General features: G+C 46.5%; 1 protein-coding gene across 1 annotated transcript in view; it reads right to left on the bottom strand.

Moving 5' to 3' along the window:
• PALS1 (protein associated with LIN7 1, MAGUK family member) overlaps positions 1-20,237 on the bottom strand; it is a 120,967-nt gene that overhangs the window by 34,821 nt on the left and 65,909 nt on the right. The window contains 3 exon segments of the mRNA XM_029062017.1: positions 859-1,020; positions 10,334-10,480; positions 14,781-14,858. Coding sequence (XP_028917850.1) covers positions 859-1,020; positions 10,334-10,480; positions 14,781-14,858 — 387 coding nt within the window.

Here is a 20,237-nt window from a genome sequence, read left to right as displayed (position 1 = left end):
TAGAAGCTGCTGGATTTGGCAAGGAGGAGGTTACTGGTGACATACACCGGCAACGACAATTTTAGCAAGTTACTTTAGCATCTCTCCCCTTCTAAACCGTAAGCCCGGTGTGGGCAGGGATTGGCTCTCTTTATTGTTGACTCCTACTTTCCAAGTGCGTAGTACAGTGCTCTGCACACAGTAAGCGCTCAATAAATATGATTGAATGAATGAATGATCTGTAAAACTTTACTTTTTTGGTTTTTTTCAGAAGTGACTTTGGAGTTTTGAAGAAGAGTAATAATGTTGCAGATGAATAGTACAGTTGGAAAACGAGTCCAAACAAAGTGGAAAAATGGAATTTCTCTTAAAAGACCTATGGCAGGCAAGTATTCTTTTATAGGTCGATACAATTGATGTTTACAGTTAAAAGACGCTTTGAACACGTGATGCAAGTAGAAAGCTTAAGTGTCCAAAAGTAAATTGACGTATTTGGTGCTATGTATATCTTTGCTGAAATATTTACAACTGAAATGTAGGACCATTTATAATGTGGGATAGTGCTTTATTATCTTCCTACTGATAAAATTTACAATAATTTCAATAGATCCAGCAAGGAAATCATTGCACGGATAATATCCTCCAGGCTGAACTATACATAGTTTCAGAGCTGAAGGTAAATTTATCGGCAGACTCCTCACTACCATTATAACCTAATGCCGAATATGCTGTGAATGAATACAGCTCGCAAATCAATGTGAGAAGGACTTTGTTGTTTGAAAATGCTGGAAAAATTTTCAAATGATTCAATCGATTGCTTTCAGGATCTGATTTCAAAGGCCATCGGTGTGAATGATTCTTTTAACTACGTCCACTTACCAGCAGGTCAAACACCTCATTGACATCCTTCCCCCGGATTTCAATGCCATTAATCTCCAGAACTTCATCTCCTTCGTGCAACAATCCACTTTTTTCTGCAGCTCCCCCTTTCACTATTCGACTTATGATGACGGAGTCCATTTCATTCCGGACTGTAGCACCCTTTAAAATTGCAACGGGAGAAGTGTAAATCAAGTTTATCGCTATGTGATTTTAAAATTCAAAAATGACTTTATTTTTACTCTGGCAAATCAAGAATGAAGGGTCTTTAACAGTAGCAGCAACTCATTTGAAGTAAGAACTTACCCGACCCTGCTTAATAATGTGTGGTATAACTGGTATTTGTTAAGCTCTTGTTGTAGGCCAAAGAATATTCTAGGCACTGGGGCAGATACAAGATAATCGAATCTGACATGGGGTCACAGTCTAAGTAGGAGGGCGAGCAGGTATTGAATCCCCATTTTGCAGATGAGGGAACTGAGGCACAGAGCAGCTAAATGACTTGCCTGAGGTCACCCAGCAGGTAAATGGCAGAGCTAAGATTAGAACCCAGGTCCTCTGACTCCCAGGCCCATGATCTTTCCACTCTTCAGTCATTCATTCATGCAATCGTATTTATGGAGCGCTTACTGTGTGCAAAGCACTGTACTAAGCTCTTGGAAGAGTACAATATAACAATTATTGCCATTGTCCTTGTATGTCTGTGTCCCCGATTAGACTGTAAGCCCGTCAAACGGGAGGGACTGTCTCTATCTGTTGCCGACTTGTTCATTCCAAGCGCTTAGTACAGTGCTCTGCACATAGTAAGCGCTCAATAAATACTATTGAATGAATGAATGAATGAATAAACAGACACATTCCCTGCCCACGATGAATTTACAGCCCAGAGGGGAAGACAGACATTAATATGCATAAATAAATTAACATATTACACTAGGCCATGATGCTTCCCTGACACCGGAAACCTACACCCAAAGTAGACATACAGGCCACTGAGAGTTCCCTTCCTGGAGGCCCAACAGCATTATGTGGTAGCCCTTCCTCCTCCCGGTAGCCCTATTTCAATAAACACTCCTTATCAGAAATACAAAAGAGGACTACAAATGATATTCCCCCAATTAACTATTCCCAAACCACCTCCTTCCAGAGCATCAAGGTTGTTAGGTCTCTACGATACGGACAAAAAGAAACCGAAAAACCACCCCCATGTCTACCTCTGAAATCGAAAGGCTATTATCAGGGAGTTTGGCTCATCAGGTTTGAAACAATGTGAAAGGAATGGAAATGAACTGATTTTTTCTCAACCACACGCTGATACCCTTGAAAAGCTCACTCTCCCCGGGCAATTTTTGAAGATTGCATAAGAAAAGAAATGCTGAAAAATGCAGACAAATCATTGGAAAACCTGAAATTAGGAAGCTAACAGGAACCAGCTACTCCTTTTCGGGGCATGGGACAAGGTTCATCTCGTGATTATCAACCCTAATCTTCTTACTGAAAAAGGGAAGGGCATTTTGCCCTCAAGATCTACAACTGAAAAATGGAATCTACTGGTCTTCATTTTCAAAGACGGCACTGGACGATTATTAGATTCTCTCCAGGTGTACGAGTGTCGTTAAAACAGGCATCCAAATCATAGATATACTGTTTGCAACCTCAAGGATGGACCTCCGTTGCAACGATGGGTCTGTCTGTTTTCAAGTCTGTTTCGTCACATACTGATCTCTGCTAAGCCCTTGGCTCGAAGAGAATAAATCCCTTTCACGATCGCTGCATGCCAGGCTAATCTGTTCACCACAGTGGTCTCCTAGGAGTCCCCTGCTATGTTTTTTGAGAATGTGCTTCACTATTTCCTTATATTGTTCATCTGTCTTCCTGTCTTGTGTGTGGTCCATTGCGATTACCACCCAGCAGCTTCTTAGGGTTTCCTACCATCCTCCTTTCTTCTCACACATGCCGCCCGGCAGAGTTGTGTTGCCGTTAACGCTGTTTCGATGCTGTGAATTACGGAGCTCAGAGCTGTGACCGAATTCTGCTACCCAGGCAGCACACCGACCAACGACGCAATGATAAACAAGGAAACAGAAAATACAATCAAGAAGGCCCATATCTGCTTTTGGAGACTTTCAAAGAGAGTACCGAGGCAGCAAGACAGCCTTCGGACCGAACTGAAGGTCAACAGAACTGCAGGGTCATCCAGACTTCAGTACAGCTGTGAGATCAGGGCCCCACGGAGATGCCAAGTCTAGTCCCTTGAGGAGTTCCAGTAGCATAGCTTACGGGCTATGCTCAGTGTCAAATGGCAAGATCGCACACAAATGAAGAGCTGGAATGTAGTTAGTCTCCTAGCATCAAGTTGCGCTTGCCCACACAGTCACTTAATTGTATTTAATGAGCGCTTACTGTGTGCAGAGCACTGTACTAAGCACTTGGGAGAGTACAATTTAACAATAACCAGGTACACTCCCTGCCTACAACAGGTTTACGGCCTAGAAGGGGAGACAGACATTAATATACATAAATAAATGACAGATATGTACATAAATGCTGTGGGGGTGAGACCCGGGGAGTGAATAGAGTGAGGAAGGCAGGGCGAAGCAGAGGGGAGTGGGAGAAGAGGAAAGAGGGGGCTTACTCAGGGAAGATCTCTTGGAGATGTGTCTTCATTAAGGCTTCATTAAGTCTTTCATTAAGGCTTGAGGGGGAAGGAGTAACTTTTCAGATTTGAGGAGGGAGGAAGTGAGTGAGGGGTCGGCGGTGAGACAGATGAGATCGAGGCACAGGGAGAAGGTTAGCATTATAGGAGCGAAAGTGAGCGGGCTGGGTTGTAGAAGTCATGCCATCCTGGGTAGTCATGGGAGGAAAATGAGTCACAGCAGGGCACCCATATCACTGCTCTATGGACAGCTGAAATTGGAAAGTAGAAAGCAAGGAGGGGCGTGGGAACCATCTTAAGGATATGGTAAAACAAAGCCTCAGACAGTGTTGCAAGCTCTTTGTGAGAGGGGAGCATGTCTATCAATTTTGTTGCTTTGTTCTCTTTCCACACTCTCAGTCCAGAGCTCTGCACACAGTAAGTGTTCAATAAAAACCACTGAATGATCATCCGCTGAAGGGAGATGTTCATGGCGCACAGCCACCACGGACAAAGTGGCTCTCTGAGCAAAGGCTTCAGACAAAAAGAGTCAAGGAGGCACAAGAGAAAACAGCACCAGGTGCTGCAAACATTAAGCACGGCACAAGGGACAACCTGTGTGTGTGTCCACGGCGGCTGGGACTGTGGATCCCACCTTGACCTCTTCAGCCGCACACACGTTCACGGTTAAGCTTCGCCGTCCATGGCGACGTCTTCAAATTCAAAGAACAATAAATAAGCTGAATGCGCTCCTGGATCTCACTGTGGGTAACCTTCTCCTGCCATCTGATATTGAGCATGATTGGTAGATGGTTCGGGTGTAATTGTTCTGGCAGCTCGATGCACCTTCCGCAATAGGTCCGGTTCTCACAGCCATATGGGGGGTTGGACTTAGCGGCCTTATATACTCTCAGTGCCCAATAAGAATTATAATAAAAATTTTTTAAATAGGATTTTTTAAGCACTTAGTATATGCCAGGCACGGTACTAAGTGCCGGGGTACATAAAAGCAACTTGGGTTGGATACAGTCCCCACATGGGGCTCACAGTCTTGATCACCACTCTACAGATGAGGTGACTGAAGTCAGAGAAGTGAAGTGACTGGCCCAAGGCCATACAGCAGACAGGTGGCGGAGCCGGGATTAGAACACGTGACCTTGCGCCTCCCAGGCCCGTGCCCTATCCACTAGGCCTTGCAGTCGGCTGAAAGGCAAGTCGGCCTTTTAAATTTGTTGTCGTATTTATTAAGTGCTTACTATTTGCCAAGTATGATTCTAAGCACTGGGCTAGGTACAAGATACTCATATTGGACACCGCCCCTGTCCCGCACGAGCCAACGGAGGTGGGGAGAGCGATATCTTAGTCCCAACACACCACCACAACATGAAACACTCTTAATCTCTCCCCTTTTATGACAGGCAGGAAGAGAATTCCAAAGATGAGGCAGCAACTTGTCAATCATCCCTCTACCATCCAAAAGAACACCAACACAGGGAGACCTGACCTTTTGCAGGATTTCCCCTCGAACGGCTGTTCACTCACCCACGGCCCCAGGGCCTCTCTTAAACTCCCTTTCCCAGTCCCGCCATTTGCCCTGCCTAAAACCAGGCCAGCGCTGGCTTCCTGCCCCCATTACCCCTTTTCCCCTACAGCCTGCTCGACTTGAGATCTCCAGAAGCGAGGCGATGGGACGGTGGATGGCCTGGGGCACGATGAGGGGGAGACAGCAGCCGCGGTCTCCCTCCAGGACTGCTCAGTTCCTCTCCTGGGGTTCTGTGGGTCCCGGGAAGAGTAAGCTGAGGGAAAGGAAAGGGCCAGGTGGCGAGGGGACAAGTCTTTTTAAAAAAAATCCATGGTGTGTGGATCTGGCCGGGAGCGAGTGAAGCCACAGGGAATGAAAATTTCAAAGATCTGCGGAGGGGGGAGATCTGAGGGCTTGGGAGGGCAGAGAGTGGGGAATTTAGAGCTCAGTTCTGCTCGTAGTCATCGCGATGAACAAAATACAAAAGCCACCCCGAATTTCCCTTTTTGCAGCTCCGTCTCCCACATCTCCTTTCAGACTTAAGGGGCCCCAAAGTGTCTTCTCCACTGGAAGAGTGAAGGGAGCGAAGGTCTGGGCAATTGGTCTGCCTGAAGCTTTGAAGCATGAGCCAAAGAAAAACCATCTCAATCCCAGTGTCCTATGTGTACGCTTTGTAAAATGGGAGCTCACTGTGGGCAGGGAATATGTCTGTTTACTGTTACACTGTACTCTCTCAAGTGCTTAGTACAGTGCTTTGCACACAGTAAGAGCGCTCAATAAACATGACTGAATGAATGAAAACAATGTAGCTTAGTGGATAGAGTCCGGGCCTGCAAGTTAGAGGGACCTGAGTTCTAACCCCAGCTCCTCCACTCGTTTGCTATGTGACCTTAGGCAAGTCACTTCACTTCTCTCTTCCCCTCTTCAAAGCCCTCCTGAGAGCTCACCTCCTCCAAGAGGCCTTCCCAGACTGAGCTACCCCTTTCCCTCTGCTCCCCTCTGCTCTTACCCCTTCCCCTCAGCACTGTGCTCATTTGTATATATTATTTATTACCCTATTTATTTTGTTAATTGTGGTGCACACCCCCTTGATTCTATTCATCTTGATGATGATGTCTTATTTTTGTTTCGTTCTGTTTTGCTTTGCTGTCTGACTCTCCCGTTTAGACTGTGAGCCCGTCACTGGGCAGGGATTGTCTCTATCTGTTGCTGAATTGTCCATTCCAAGCGCTTAGTACAGTGCTCTGCACATAGTAAGCAGTCAGTAAATGCTATTGAATGAATTGAATGAACTTCTCTGGGCCTCAGCTGCCTCGCCTATAAAACGGGGATTAAGACCGAACCCCACGTGGGTCAGGGACTGTGTCCAACCTGATAAGCTTGTATCTACCCCAGCGCTCAGTACGGTACTGGACCTGTAGTAAGCGCTTAACAAATATTATCACTATTATTACTTTGATTATGATTATGCTTGGGGTAGTCTCCTGTTAACTGTTCATTTTAATTGATTAAATTATCCAAGTAGACTCTCACCTGGATGCACACCTCCAACCTTTGAACTATGCTTGTTTGTTTTTTTATTAAATGATACTTGTCAGGGGCTTATTTGTTAAGTGCTTTCCAGGCACCGTCCTAAGCACCTGGGGGTAGGTACAAGGTTGCCGAGCTGGCTCACCGTTTTAATCACCATTTCACTGATGAGGTAACTGAGTCCCAGAAAACTGAAGTGACCCGCGCAAGGTCACACAGCAATCAAGTGGCAGAGGCGGGATTAGAACCCGGGTCCTTCTGACTCCCGGGCCGTGTTCCAGGCCCGCTTTGAAGCAGCGTAGCTTAGTGGATAGAGCCCGGGCCCGGGTGTCAGAAGAATCTGGGTTCTAATCCTAGCTCTGCCGCTTGTCTGGTCTGTGACCTTGGGCAAGTCACTTTATCCCCTTGATTCTATTTATTGCTATTGTTCTTCACTGTCCGTCTCCCCCGATTAGACTGCAAGCCCGTCAAAGGGCAGGGACTGTCTCTATCTTACCGATTTGCGCATTCCAAGCGCTTAGTACAGTGCTCTGCACATAGTAAGCGCTAAATAAATACTATTGAATGAATGAATGAACTTCACTATGCCTCAGTCACTTCATTGGTAAAATGGGGAGTAAGCCTGTGAGCCCCACTTGGGACAATCCGATCACCTTGTATTTACCCCATGGCTTAGAACAGTGCTTGGCACAAAGTAAGCGCTTAACCAATGCAATGATAATTATTATTACTGTTCTATCCACTAGGCCACGCTGCTTCTCACTGCTCTATTGGTTTCCCAACTGGGATTAGGACCTTGGAGTGAATATGGAATGGGAGCCCCACATGGGACAGAAACTGTGGGTCTGATCTGATACACTTATAGCTACCCCAGTGCTTAGTACAGTGCTTGACACAGAGAAAGTACTTAATTCCACAAAAAAAGGAGGTAAAGGGGCAATACTTACCTGTTATTTTCCCATCTCTCCATCTACTTACTCTCTATCCCCGTGGATTTGCTCAATGTGTTAACCAAGACTAGCAGTCAAGTCTCTGGCTCCCAAAACAGACCACACTTCACTGCCGTCCTAACTGTAGACTTTCGTTTTTAACTCTTAGCTCAGAGGCCCTCTACCCACATGTGAAAAAAAGTTTCAAATGGAACTATAATTGCACACTATAACTGAGTGGGAAAATATTATTAAAGCAACGTGGGGTGGGGAGTCAGAGGACCTGGGTTCTAATCCCGGCTCCGCCACGTACCCGGTGCGTGACCTTGGGCAAGTCACTTAACTTCTCTATGTCCCATTTACCTCATCTGTAAAATGGGGATTAAGACTGTCTACATGGGAAATGAACCGTGTCCAACCCGATTAGCTTGTCTCTACCCCAGCACGCAGTACAGTGCCTGGCTCATAGTCATCGCTTATCAAATACCATTTAAAAAAAATAAAAGCTTCTCCGCACTCATGTGCTAGAAACTTCCTAATACTTACTTTTACCAAAATGGAAGATTGCACCTTGGAATCCCCTCTCTCTAGCCAAATCCACCAGCTCGCCATATCTTCAAAGCTCTCCTAAAACCCCAGCTCCTTCAGGTGGGATTAATTCCCAAAACCCCTAACCACATCGGACAGCCATCTTTAGCCCTGAGGTATTTTATACCCTTCCTCAGTCTGTGTGTATACATATATATATATATGTATACATATATATATATACCTACTCAATTAATGATTCAATTATATATTCTATTTCATCCTGACATTTCCCTGACTATCCTCATTTTGCTTTTTCTTCAGCTCTCACTTTTTTACCTCCGTATTACACTCCAGGCTCCTTGAGGGCAGAGAACGTCTTAGAATGTCAACCCCAAGCGAGTCAGGGATTGTAGCATCTTATCTTGTAACTACCTCAGCACTTAGTACTGTGTTTTGCACACAGTAAGCGTTACATAAACACCACAATTATTGCTTCTCTCGTCCTTCCCTAAGAACTTAGTACAGGACTTTGCACTCGGTAAGTGTTCAATAAATGGCAATAACTGATTGACTGAAAGGAGGGACGGAATGAGTCAGCAGAGATTTGAATTTGGATGAAGGAAAGAGCAGACAGAGATTGTGGAAAGAAAAATTGATAGGAAAAAGGTAATGGAGACAAACAGCAACAAAACAGAAATAGGAGAGCAACAGCAACAATTTCCTTGGTTAAATAATCATAATAATGATGGCATTTGTTAAGCACTTACTGTGTGCAAAGCACTGTTCTAAGCACCAGGGAGGATACAAGGTGATCGGGTTGTCCCACGTGGGGTTCACAGTCTTAGTCCCCATTTTACAGCTGAGGCAGAGAGAAGTTAAGTGACTTGTCCAAAGTCACCCAGCTGACAAGCGGCGCAGCCGGGATTAGAACCCATGACCTCCGACTCCAGAGCCCGGGCTCTTTCCACTGAGCCACTCTGTTAAAATACCAGTCATCACAAGTCTTTGCGAGGAAAAACATTTTAAACGTATCTGTCATTTGTTTCATCCCCTGTATCTCCAAACAATACAATCAATGGTATCATTGATTGATTAAAAATAAGAGAAATTCTGTGGTTTTAAACTACCGAAACTAAGTTGTTGAGCGATTACTGTGTGCAGAGCACTGTATTAAATGCTCGGGAGAGTAACGATATAACAGAGTTACACCATTGGCTTTAAAGCATTCCACCACCTTGCGTCCTCCTACAACCCAGCCGGCACACTCGGTTCCTCTGGTGCTGACCTTGTCGCTGTGCCTCCATCTCGCCTGTCTCACCGCCACCCCTAACCCATGACCTGCCTCCGGCCTGGAACACCCTCCCTCCTCAAATCCGACAGACAATTCCTCTCCCCTCCTTCTAAGCCTTCCTGAAGTCCCATCTCCTCCAGGAGGCCTTCCCAGACTAAGCCCCGCTTTTCCTCATCTCCCACTCCCTTCTGTGTCACCCTGACTTACTCCCTTTGCTCTTCCTCCCTCCACGGCACTTATGTTCATATCTGTAATTTTATTTATTTGTACTGACGTCTGTCTCCCCAGTCTGAGCTCTTTGTGGGCAGGGAATGTGACTCTATTTTTGTATTGTTCTCTCCCAAGAGCTTAATACAGTGCTCTGCACACAGTAAGCGCTCACTATGCGACCGAATGAACGGAGTTGGTAGACGTACCCTGCCCACGAGGAGCTTACCATCTAAAGGAGAAGAGAGACTCTAAAATAGATTACGGTTATGAACATAAGAGCGGTGGGTCTGAGGGCGCGGTGAATATCAAATGCTTTAAAAATCCACCTTAGGGGTTAAGCTCCCTGAAAAGAAGGGCCGTGTCTACCAACTTTATTGTACTGTAGTCTCTCAAGTGCTGAGTACAGTGCTCTGCACGCGGGGAGCACTCGACAAATACCGCCGACGGAATGATTGAGGGTGAGCGAGAAACTGTCAGATTTCAATACAGAAATAAATGTTTGACTCGTTACCTTTGTCAATCAAATTAAACGGGAGGAAAAAAGCGAGAGGATATATTTTTATTACCCTACTTATTTTAATGAGATGTACATCCCCTTGATTCTATTTATTGCTATTGTCTTTGTCCGTCCGTCTCCCCCGATTAGACTGTAAGCCCGTCAATGGGCAGGGATTGTCTCTATCTGTTGTACATTCCAAGCGCTTAGTACAGTGCTCTGCACATAGTAAGCGCTCAATAAATACTATTGAATGAATGAATGAAAACCACACCTTCAATCGTTTCCTTGACAGAGCTAAAAGTCTGCTAGTCATAAGGAGAATACTTACCAACGGAATGTCCCGCGCCTTTTCTATGCGGACTATTTTGACGGTCTCCCCTCCGTACTGGCCAACGCTCTCATAAACCCTCTCATCTGTCAGGGACTCTGGCTGCATTTCCTGTTCAGCAACTTTATCATGGGCCAGCAAGAGTGCCTGTTGGAAAAGAATGCAGGTGGTTTTTAAGGTATCACGATGCATCTGCATATGATAATATTGCTCAATAATGTAAACGCTTTTCTACTGAGGCCTTTGGAATAACTTGCTAAGAAATTCATCAGGCATTCTAGTTCCAGATCAGTTTCCATAAATTCCTATAGAATGCTCATATTATATGAAGGTACCCCCCCCCTTTTCTTTTTCTTAAGAAAATGGTATTTGTTAAGCACTTACCGTATGCCAGGAACTGTACTAAGTGCTGGGGTACACACAAGCTAATCAGTCCCTGTCCTGCATGGGGCTCGCAGTCTCAATCCCCATTTTACAGATGAGGAAACTGAGGCACAGAGAAGTGAAGTGACTTGCCCAAGGTCACATAGCAGTCAAGTGGCAGAGCCGGGATCAGAACCCAGGTCCTTCTGACTCCCTGGCCTGTGCTCTAGCCACTAGGCCACGTTGCTCCCCTACTGCTTACAATACAGACGTACTGTATTAGTGATCGAACGCGTTTGGCCTCAGCTCCACAAAATTCTCTCCTCACTTCCAAAATGCCCATCTCTTCCTCTATCTACACTCTCATCCTCCCCAGCCAATGCTCAATCAGGCCCCTTCCCAGCTAGGTAAAACTAAATCCAGCCTTCTCACTGTCTCTTGATCTCCCCTATCCTGCCACCGTATCCTACCTCTGGCCCGGAACGGCCTCCTCCCTCCTCAAAACCGACAGACGATTACTCTCCCCATCCCCGTTCAGAGCCTGTTAGAGAAGCAGCGTGGGTCAGTGGAAAGAGCCCGGGCTTGGGAGTCAGAGGTCATGGGTTCTAGTCCCGGCTCCGCCGGCTTGCCAGCTGTGTGACCTTGGGCCAGTCACTTCCCTTCTCTGGACATCAGTTACCTCATCTGCAAAATGGGGATTAAAACCGTGAGCCCCACGTGGGACAACCTGATCACCTTGTAGCCCCCCCAGCGCTTAGAACAGTGCTTTACACATAGTAAGCGCTTAACAAATACCACCATTATTATTGTTGAGGGCACATCTCCTCCGGGAGGCCTTCCCAGACTAAACTCCCCCCTTTCCTCCTCTGCATCTCCCTGACTTGCTCCCTTTGTTCTTCCCCCCTTCCAGCCCCACGGCACTTACGTACAGATCTGTCATTTATTTATTTGTGTTGATGTTTATCTATCCCCGTCCTCTCTGGACTGTAAGCTCGTTGTGGACGGGGAATGTGCCTGTTTATTGTCGTACTGTACTCTCCCACAAGCTTAGTACAGTGCTCTGCACACCGTAAGCGCTCAGTAAATACCAATGAATGAATCTAGCCCTTCAGACCTCATCCCCTCTCACCTCTGAATAACACTCGCTCCCACCCATCTTCTCTCCCTAACCTCCACCCTTAATCACTTATTTTCCAGTGGCTCCTTCCCCTCCGCCTTTCAATATCAAGTCTCCTCTATACTAGAACCCTCTCTGGACACTTCTGAACCTTTCCAGCTCTCTCCATCTCCCGGTTCCTGTCACTCTCCTAAAGAAGTGAAGGGATTATATACAATTGCTGTCTCCACTAATTCTTCCAACTTCTTCTCGACCCACTACAATCTGATTTCTGGCCAATTCACCGAAGGCTTACGCTTCCTCCCTGCTGAACCCAATGGGCTCTGCTCTATCCTAATCCTCGTTGACCTCTCAGCGCCCTCTCAGCCACCTCTGACAACTCATTCCCCCCTGGAAATGCTATGCAACCTTGGTTGAAGTGACAAAATACTCTCCAGTTGCTCCTTTCTCTCTGCCCACTCCTCAGTCTCTCTGGCTGGCTGTTCCTTTATATATATATTATAAAATGGCATTTGTTAAACACTTACTACGTGCCAGGCACTGAACTAACTGCTGGGGTAGATACAAGCAAATCGGGTTAGACGCGGTCCCCGTCCCGCATGGGGCTCACCGTCTTAATTCCCATTTTACAGAACGGGCCTAGGAGTCAGAAGGACCTGGGTTCTAATCCCGGATCCGGCCAAATGCTTGCTGTTTGATCTAAGGTAAGTCACTTGGCTTCTCTGGGGCTTGGCTTCTCAGTTGCCTCGTCTGTAAAACTGGGGTTAAGAGTGTGAGCCCCATCTGGGCCAGAGATTGTGTCCAACTTGCTTACCTCGTATCTACCCCAGCACTTAGAACAGTGCAAGACACATAGTAAGCGCTTAAAAAGTACCTTCATTTACAGATGAGGTAAGCGGGGCTCAGAGAAGTGAAGTTGACTTGTCCGAGGTCACACGGTAGACAAGCGGTGGGGCCGGGATTAGAACCCAGGTCCTTCTGACTCCCAGGCCCGTGCTCTATCCTCTAGGCCACGCCGCTTCTTGCCGCTTCCGCCAGCTCTATCGTGGTTGTCTCCCACAGCTCTGTTTCAGGTCCTTTACTCTTTTCACTTTACACTCACTCCCTTGGGGAACTCATCCGCTCCCTCAGTCTCAGCTAAAATCTCTATGTGGATGACTCCTAAATCCAGCCCATAGCCGATCTCTCACCTGCTCACCAATCTTGCCTTTCCTATTTCTTCCAGGACCGCTCCACAAAGTTATCTTGCTGACACCTGAAGCTTTAGAGACCCAAAACTGAACTCCTGGTCTTCCCCCTCATCCACTCTTCCAGCTACCCTTTCCCATCACGATTAAATAAAATTGCCATCCTCCCTGTCCCAGATGTCGGGACTCTGAATTCATTCATTCAATTGTATTTATTGAGCGCTCAGTGTGCAGAGCGCTTGGAAATGGTATTATTCTTAACACCCCACCCCCGATCCCACCACTGTCTTTCAACTTCCACAGTTAGTCTGCTGCTAGACCTGTCACCAAAGCCCACTGGTTTTCTCTTGACATTTTTGGATCCTCCCCTTCCTCTCCACCCTAAAGGCTACCAACTTGGTCCAAGTGGAAGATGACTTATCATTGTCCTCTCTGTTTCTCCCAAGCAAACCTTCTCACTGCGCCTTATCCTTTAATCTACTACCTCCGACTTCTCCCTCGAGTCCATTATCATCCTGGGAACGACCTCCTTCTCTCCCTCCCTCATTCCAATCTACAAGACCCCAGCTCTTCCCGTCTTCCAAGACCGCCCAAAAACCCGCTTCCTCCAGTTCTCGCTCTCCAATCAAGCTCCTCCTTCTTCAGCTCTCGGCCAGCCGAAGCTGTCTTAGACACTTGCATTTATTCCCTTTAGCACTTACATGATATTCTTGACATATTAACTGACCAAGGGTAAGTAGAATAAATGTCAGTTTCCTCTTAACCTTTGTAAATGGTTTCTCTGTGTTAGTCCTGTTAGAGTCTAAGCTCCCTGAGGGCAGGGTTGTCTCATACTCAACTGGACTCTCCCAAGAGCTTAACAAGGTTTTCAGCCCAGAGTAGGTGCTCGATAAGTACCACTGGATGTCTGAAGGATTTCTAGAGCTTGACTCCCATTTCTACCTCCTGTGCCGTTAAAAAAATGTGGGCTAACCGCCCCCTACGAAACTTTTTTTTTCTGCTTGTTTCTGTGTTCCCTAAATTGTTTTTCACTCTGCTCTGGTTTTGTCACTGGCTGCCAGAGTTTCCATTCTCTATTAATTCCTCCTTTTCCCTCCATTCAGAGCAGCCCACCTTCTCCTCCCCTCCCATCTTGGAAGCAAAGTCGTTAGACTCATTTACGATGCCCGGAAGAGCCAAGAGGCAGCAACTCGGAGCAAAACTACCCCGCCCCTCCCAACCGTCCCGCCCACATCACCCCCACACCTCAGGCACGGGACCTTGGTGCCATCCCGATCTCCTTCCTCCGTCTCCCTTTACCAGGACTAGAGGGAGGAGGGAAAGGAAGGGAGAGGAGAGAGGGAAAGGGAAATTTATTTGAAAGGGAAAAGCTAAAACAAAAAAAGAATTCAAGGAAAACGCCAACCCCATTTTATCTTAAATTTAAAAAGTAAAGCCAAACCTTTAATTACCCTCCAAATTATGTTTTTTGGTCCTAATTATACGCCTTTAGATGAAACTTGGTATAATGATGGGTGGGTCTCAAGTCTAAAAACCACCCCGTATTTTAGAAGAAGATTCTAATTGTCCTTTATTAAATGCACTGAGGGTAGAAAACACATGCATAGAGCTATAGGGTGAGAAGCCTAGGAACTCTGAAAGAGTTGCTTTTACTTTTTAAAAAAATTACAGAAGCCCCACGGTTGAATAAGCAAGCAAATAAAAGCATGTTCTACGTAGCAAAGGCACAGAAGATCCATATTCTAATTGTCAAGAAATTCCTTACTTATCTAGTTGTTACCTGAATATGAGGTGCATTTAGTAAAGAATTTAGTTCCTGTCCTTCCTTTTGATGGCTTGGTTTCAGAACAGTTTGTACCTAAGGGGGAAAAAAATAAACAGTAATGATTCATCCTATGTGGAGGTATCTCGTACTGCGCCGTAACCACAAAGCTTTAAAATTCTGACTGAAGACAGAAACGTAATCAAAGAATATCTACCCACGGAGATGAAGGACACTGAATCACTAGACAGTGTATGTTTTCTAGGAAGCCCTCAATCTCATCAGCATGGAAAATTGTGAATTAGCACATCAACGATATTCCTTACAAGATAGCCGACTGAATATTTTCCTTGTGAATTAAATTCTGAAAGACGTAACTGCTAAGCATGTTTTTTCTGTTTGTTCTTTGTCACTGTAACTACTTAAAATAGTAATTAAGGAGGGTTGGTTTTTTTTAAGCCAAATATGATGTTCTGCCAGTCTAATAGATGTGCAAAGCTAATGTTAGATAAAACTGTTTTAGGGGGTGGGGAGGATTAACACTGAAGGGGAGCTGTACTCAGGGAAATACATTCTGTAGAATCAATCAACGCTACTTATTGAGTGCTTACTATAATAATAATAATGTTGGTATTTGTTAAGTGCTTACTATGTGCCGAGCACTGTTCTAAGCACTGAGGTAGATACAGGGTAATCAGGTTGTCCCACGAGGTTCAGAGTCTTAATCCCTATTTTACAGACGAGGGAATTGAGGCACCGAGAAGTTAAGTGACTTGCCCAAAGTCACACAGCTGACAGGTGGCGGAGTCGGGATTAGAACCCATGACCCGACTCCTAAGCCCGTGCTTTTTCCACTGAGCAGAGCACTGTACAAAGCGCTTGGGAGAATGCAATACAGCACAATTAGCAAACATGTTCACTGCCCATACCAAGATAAAATGATAATTGGGGCATTTAAGTGCTTATTATATGCCAAGCACTGTGGTAAGCAATGAGATAGATATAGGATTATCATGTCCCACATGGGACTCACATTCTGAGTAGGAGGGAGAACAGGTACTGAATCCCCATTTTGCAGATGAAGGAACTGAGGTACAGAGAAGGTAAGTGACTTGCCAAGGTCAAACAGCAGGTACGTGGCAGAGCCAGGATTAGAACCCAGGTCATCTGACTCCCAGGCCCTCGCTCTTTCTACGGAGCCACACTGCTTCTAAATCGTTTTGAATACCGTGTACAGGGAAGGTGGAAGGACACAGAAAGTTTGCAGGTGGACTAGACCTGTGCCAGAAAGTTGTTGCTGCAAAATAATAGAGAAAAATCAAATAATCAGTCGACGGTATTTATGGAGTGCTTTCTGGATGTAGGGCACTGAACTAGGTGCTTGGGAGGATGCAAAACAACAGAGTTACGAGTCCACAGGGGGAGAGAGACATTAAAATACATTACTGACATGTACGGGAAGTGCTGAGGGTGATTAAAGGCGACGGATCCAAGTGAATGGGAAAGGAAGTAAGGGAAAGGAAGGATTCGTCAGGGAAGGCCTCTCGGAAGAGATACAATTTTAATAAGGCTTTGAAGGTAGGGAGAGTGGTGGGCTGTCAGACATGAAAGGGGAGGGAGTTCCTGACCAGAGGGAGGATGTGGTCAAGGGGTTGGTGTCCAGATAGTCAAGATTAAGGTACAAATTTAGGATGGCATTCGAAGAGCGAAGTGTGCAGGCTGGGTTGTAGTAAGAAACTGAGGAGGTAAGGCAGGAGGAGCTTACCCGATTGTGTGTTTTAAAGTACATGGAAAGGTATGATGCGGAGGTGGATGGGCAACTACTTGAGGTTCTTTTGGAGTGTGGAGACGTGGACTGAATATTTATTGGAACGATGACCTGGGCAGCAGAATGAAGCGTCAACTGGAGCGCGGAGTGGCAAGAGGTAAGCCGGGAGGCCAACGAGGAAGCTGACGCAGCAGTCAAAGCTGGGCAGAAGTCCTTGGATCAGCATAGGAACGGTATGGATGAAGAGGAAAGGTTGGTTTTTAGCAGTGTGGTAAACACAGAACCAACAGGATTTGGTAAGAGGCTGAATAAGTGGTCGAATGAGAGAAGAGTCAAGATGACGGGCTTCGGAAACAGGAATGACAGTGATGTTGACCAAGGTGCTTTGAAAGACGGGGGGCGGACGATGGGATCTGGATGGGGCGATGGGACGTTCTGTTACGGTCATGTTAAGTTTGAGGTGTCGGTGAGACTTCCAAGCAGAGACGTCCTGATGACAGGAGGAAATGTGAGATGGCAACGACGGAGAGAGATCAGGGCTGGGGAGGTGGATTTGGGAATCATCCATATAGAGACGGTAGTTGAAGCCATGGGAGCAAATGCATTCTCCAGAGGGGGCGGGTATAGATGGAGAATAGAAGGGGACCTAGATCTGAGCCTAAAGAGACTCTCACTGTTAGAGGACGGGAGGCAGAGGAGGAGGCTATGCAAGAGATCGAAGAGAAGTGGTGAGAGGAATGGGAGGAGAACCACGAGAGGACAATGTTAGTGAAGCCAAGGTTGGATAACGTTTCAAGGAGAAGGGGGCGATCCACAGTGTCAAAGGCAGCTGAGAGGTTGAGGAGGATTAGGATGGAGAACAAGTTGTGGGATTTGGCAGGATCACTAGTAACCTTAGGAGTAGTTTCTGTGGAGTGATGGGGCAGAAGCCAGATGGCAGGGGGTGAGGGAAAGAATTGGGGGAGAGGAAGTGGAAGCAGTGGATTATGAGAATTTACTCAAGGAGTTTAGAAAAACATGGTAGGAGGAAGGAGGGTTGATAACTGGTGCGAGCGTTGGAGTCGAGGGATTTTTTTTTTTTTAACCTTAAGGGATCCATGAGCATATTTGAAAGCAGTGGGGAAGAAGCCACTGGAAAGTGACTGGCTGAAGGTGGTGGTGGAGGAGGGGAGAAGGGAGAGGACAAAAGGTTAGATAAGGTGCCAAGTAACGGGGCTGGAAGTGGAGGTGGAAGAGGTAGATTTTAAAAGGAGGCAGGACTTTGCCTCTTGAGATACTGCTACGAAAGAAGGGAGAGTCAAAGAGGAAGCAGGAGGAGGAAAGTACTGGGTCTGTTATAATGTATTCTCCCAAGTGCTTAGTTGGGCATAGTGGATGGAGCACGGGCCTGGGAGGCAGAAGGTCATGGGTTCTAATCCTGGCTCTGTCACTTGTCTGCTGTGTGACCTTGGGTGAGTCACTAGACTTCCCTGAGCCTCAGTTCCCTCATCCGTAAAAGGGGGATTGAGACCGTGAGCCCGCTGTGGGACAAGGACTGTGTCCCGCCCGATTTGCTCGTATCCACCCCAGCGCTTAGGAGAATGCCTGGCACACAGTAAGCGTTTAACAAATACCACAATTATTATTATTACAGTGCTCTGCACACAGTAAGTGCTCAATAAATACGAGTGACTGAGAGGAAGAGGGGAGATTTTAGGGAGATCAAGCCAGAGGGTTTTAATTTTATCGGTAAAGTGAAAGTCCATGTTAGTAGGGGCAAGAAATTGGGGTGGGGGGTAATAATTAAGGAGGGAACTAAACCATCCCCGCCCTAAAGAAGTTTATATCTTAAGCCACGAAATGTCACGATGTACTAAAGTTAAGAGTAACAGAATATTTACAATAGACCCAGGGGAACAAATAACAAATTGGCCTAGCGGACAGAGCACGGGCCTGGGAGTCGGAAGGACCTGGGTTCTAATCTCGGCTCCACCACTTCTCTGCCGGGTGAGCTTGGGCAAGTCATTTTTCTGGGCCTCAATTCCCTCATCTGTAAAATGGGGATAAAGACTGTGAGCCCTATGTGGGACAGGGATTGGGTCCAACCTGATTAACTCGTATCTATCCCAGGGCTTAGAAGGGTGCCTGGCACATAGTAAGCCCTTGACAAATACCACATTTATTAAACAAACCCATACCTCCTGAAGCGGTAGGTGGAATGGCACGTCCCAAGAAGAGGGAGGACTTCGGAGGGACTGTCCTTTGGAGGACACGGCTTTTTAAGAGCTCTCTGAAGGACGGCTTGTGGAGATGGAAAGGAGAGAGAGAATTCCAGGCAAGAGGGTGGGGAGGGAGGTGGAAGCAGTGAGGAAGCGGCAGCCGTCAGAGCGAGCGAGGGGGAGTTAAGGACATCCTTTTGGGAGAAGTGACGAGTACGAGCTGGGGCCGAGTGGGAAAAGAGCTCAGATGGGCGAGAGGGAGAAAGCTGATGGTCAGGAGGTCTTCCTTTTATATGCGGAGCAATGGGGGAGTTGGAAATTTGGGAGGCAAGGGACGTAATGGGGATTAACTGTGAGCCGCACCTGGGACAACCTGATTACCCTGTATCTCCCCCAGCACTTAGAACAGCGCTCTGCACATAGTAAGCGCTTAACAAATACTAACATTATTAGTATGTAATGCGATCAGGTTTTAAAAAGACGATGTGCGTGGCTCCCCGAAAAGAGGAGAGGTGGTTGGCAGGGAAATTAGTAAACTGGCTGTTCTCTTAATCTACAGATCAAGATGGGAGCTATGAAGGGCAGAGCCGTAAAATATAGAGATGTTAAAGTGGAAGATCTCTGAGAGAGGATGACTATGGGAGGAATAATAATAATCTGTTAATAATAATGATATCTGTGCCAAATTGTCCCTTCCAAGCGCTTAGTTCAGTGCTCTGCACATAGTAAGCGCTCGATAAATACCACTGAATGAATAACTGTGGTATTTATTAAGCACTTACTATACACGCTGGGTTGATAAAGGCAAATCGGGTTGGACACAGTCCCTGTCCCACCTGGGGCTCCCAGTCTCGATCCCCATTTTACAGATGAGTTAACAAGTCAAGTAATAATAATAATGTTGGTATTTGTTAAGCGCTTACTATGTGCCGAGCATTGTTCTAAGTGCTGGGGTAGACATAGGGGAATCAGGTTGTCCCACGTGGGGCTCACAGTCTTAATCCCCATTTTACAGATGAGGGAACTGAAGCGCAGAGAAGTGAAGTGACTTGCCCACAGTCACACAGCCGACAAGTGGCAGAGCTGGGATTCGAACTCATGAGCCCTGACTCCAAAGCCCGTGCTCTTTCCACTGAGCCACGCTGCTTCTCCAGTGACTCGGCTAAAGTCACACAGCAGACAAGGGGCAGAGCCGGGATTAGAACCCGTGACCTTCTACTCCCAGGCCTGGGTTCTAGCCACTACACCACACGACGGTCACCGCAGTGCAGATCTGCGGGCAGGGAGAGTGGTGCTGCTATTACAAGTCAATCAATACTATTTACTGAGTGCTTACTGTGTCCAGAGCACCGTACTAAGTTGCACTACAGAGTTGGTAGACACATTCCCAGCCATAAATGATGGGAGAGTTCGGCAGATATATTATCGTTATATTGTACTCTCCCAAGCGCTTAGCTCGGTGCTTTGCACACAGCATGCGCTCAATAAATACGACCGAACGAATGATAA

The sequence above is a fragment of the Ornithorhynchus anatinus genome, chromosome 1 (assembly GCF_004115215.2).
Source record: "Ornithorhynchus anatinus isolate Pmale09 chromosome 1, mOrnAna1.pri.v4, whole genome shotgun sequence".
Taxonomy (NCBI): domain Eukaryota; kingdom Metazoa; phylum Chordata; class Mammalia; order Monotremata; family Ornithorhynchidae; genus Ornithorhynchus; species Ornithorhynchus anatinus.
The sequence above is the reverse complement of the archived record's forward strand: the minus strand, read 5'-3'. Positions and strand labels throughout refer to the sequence as shown.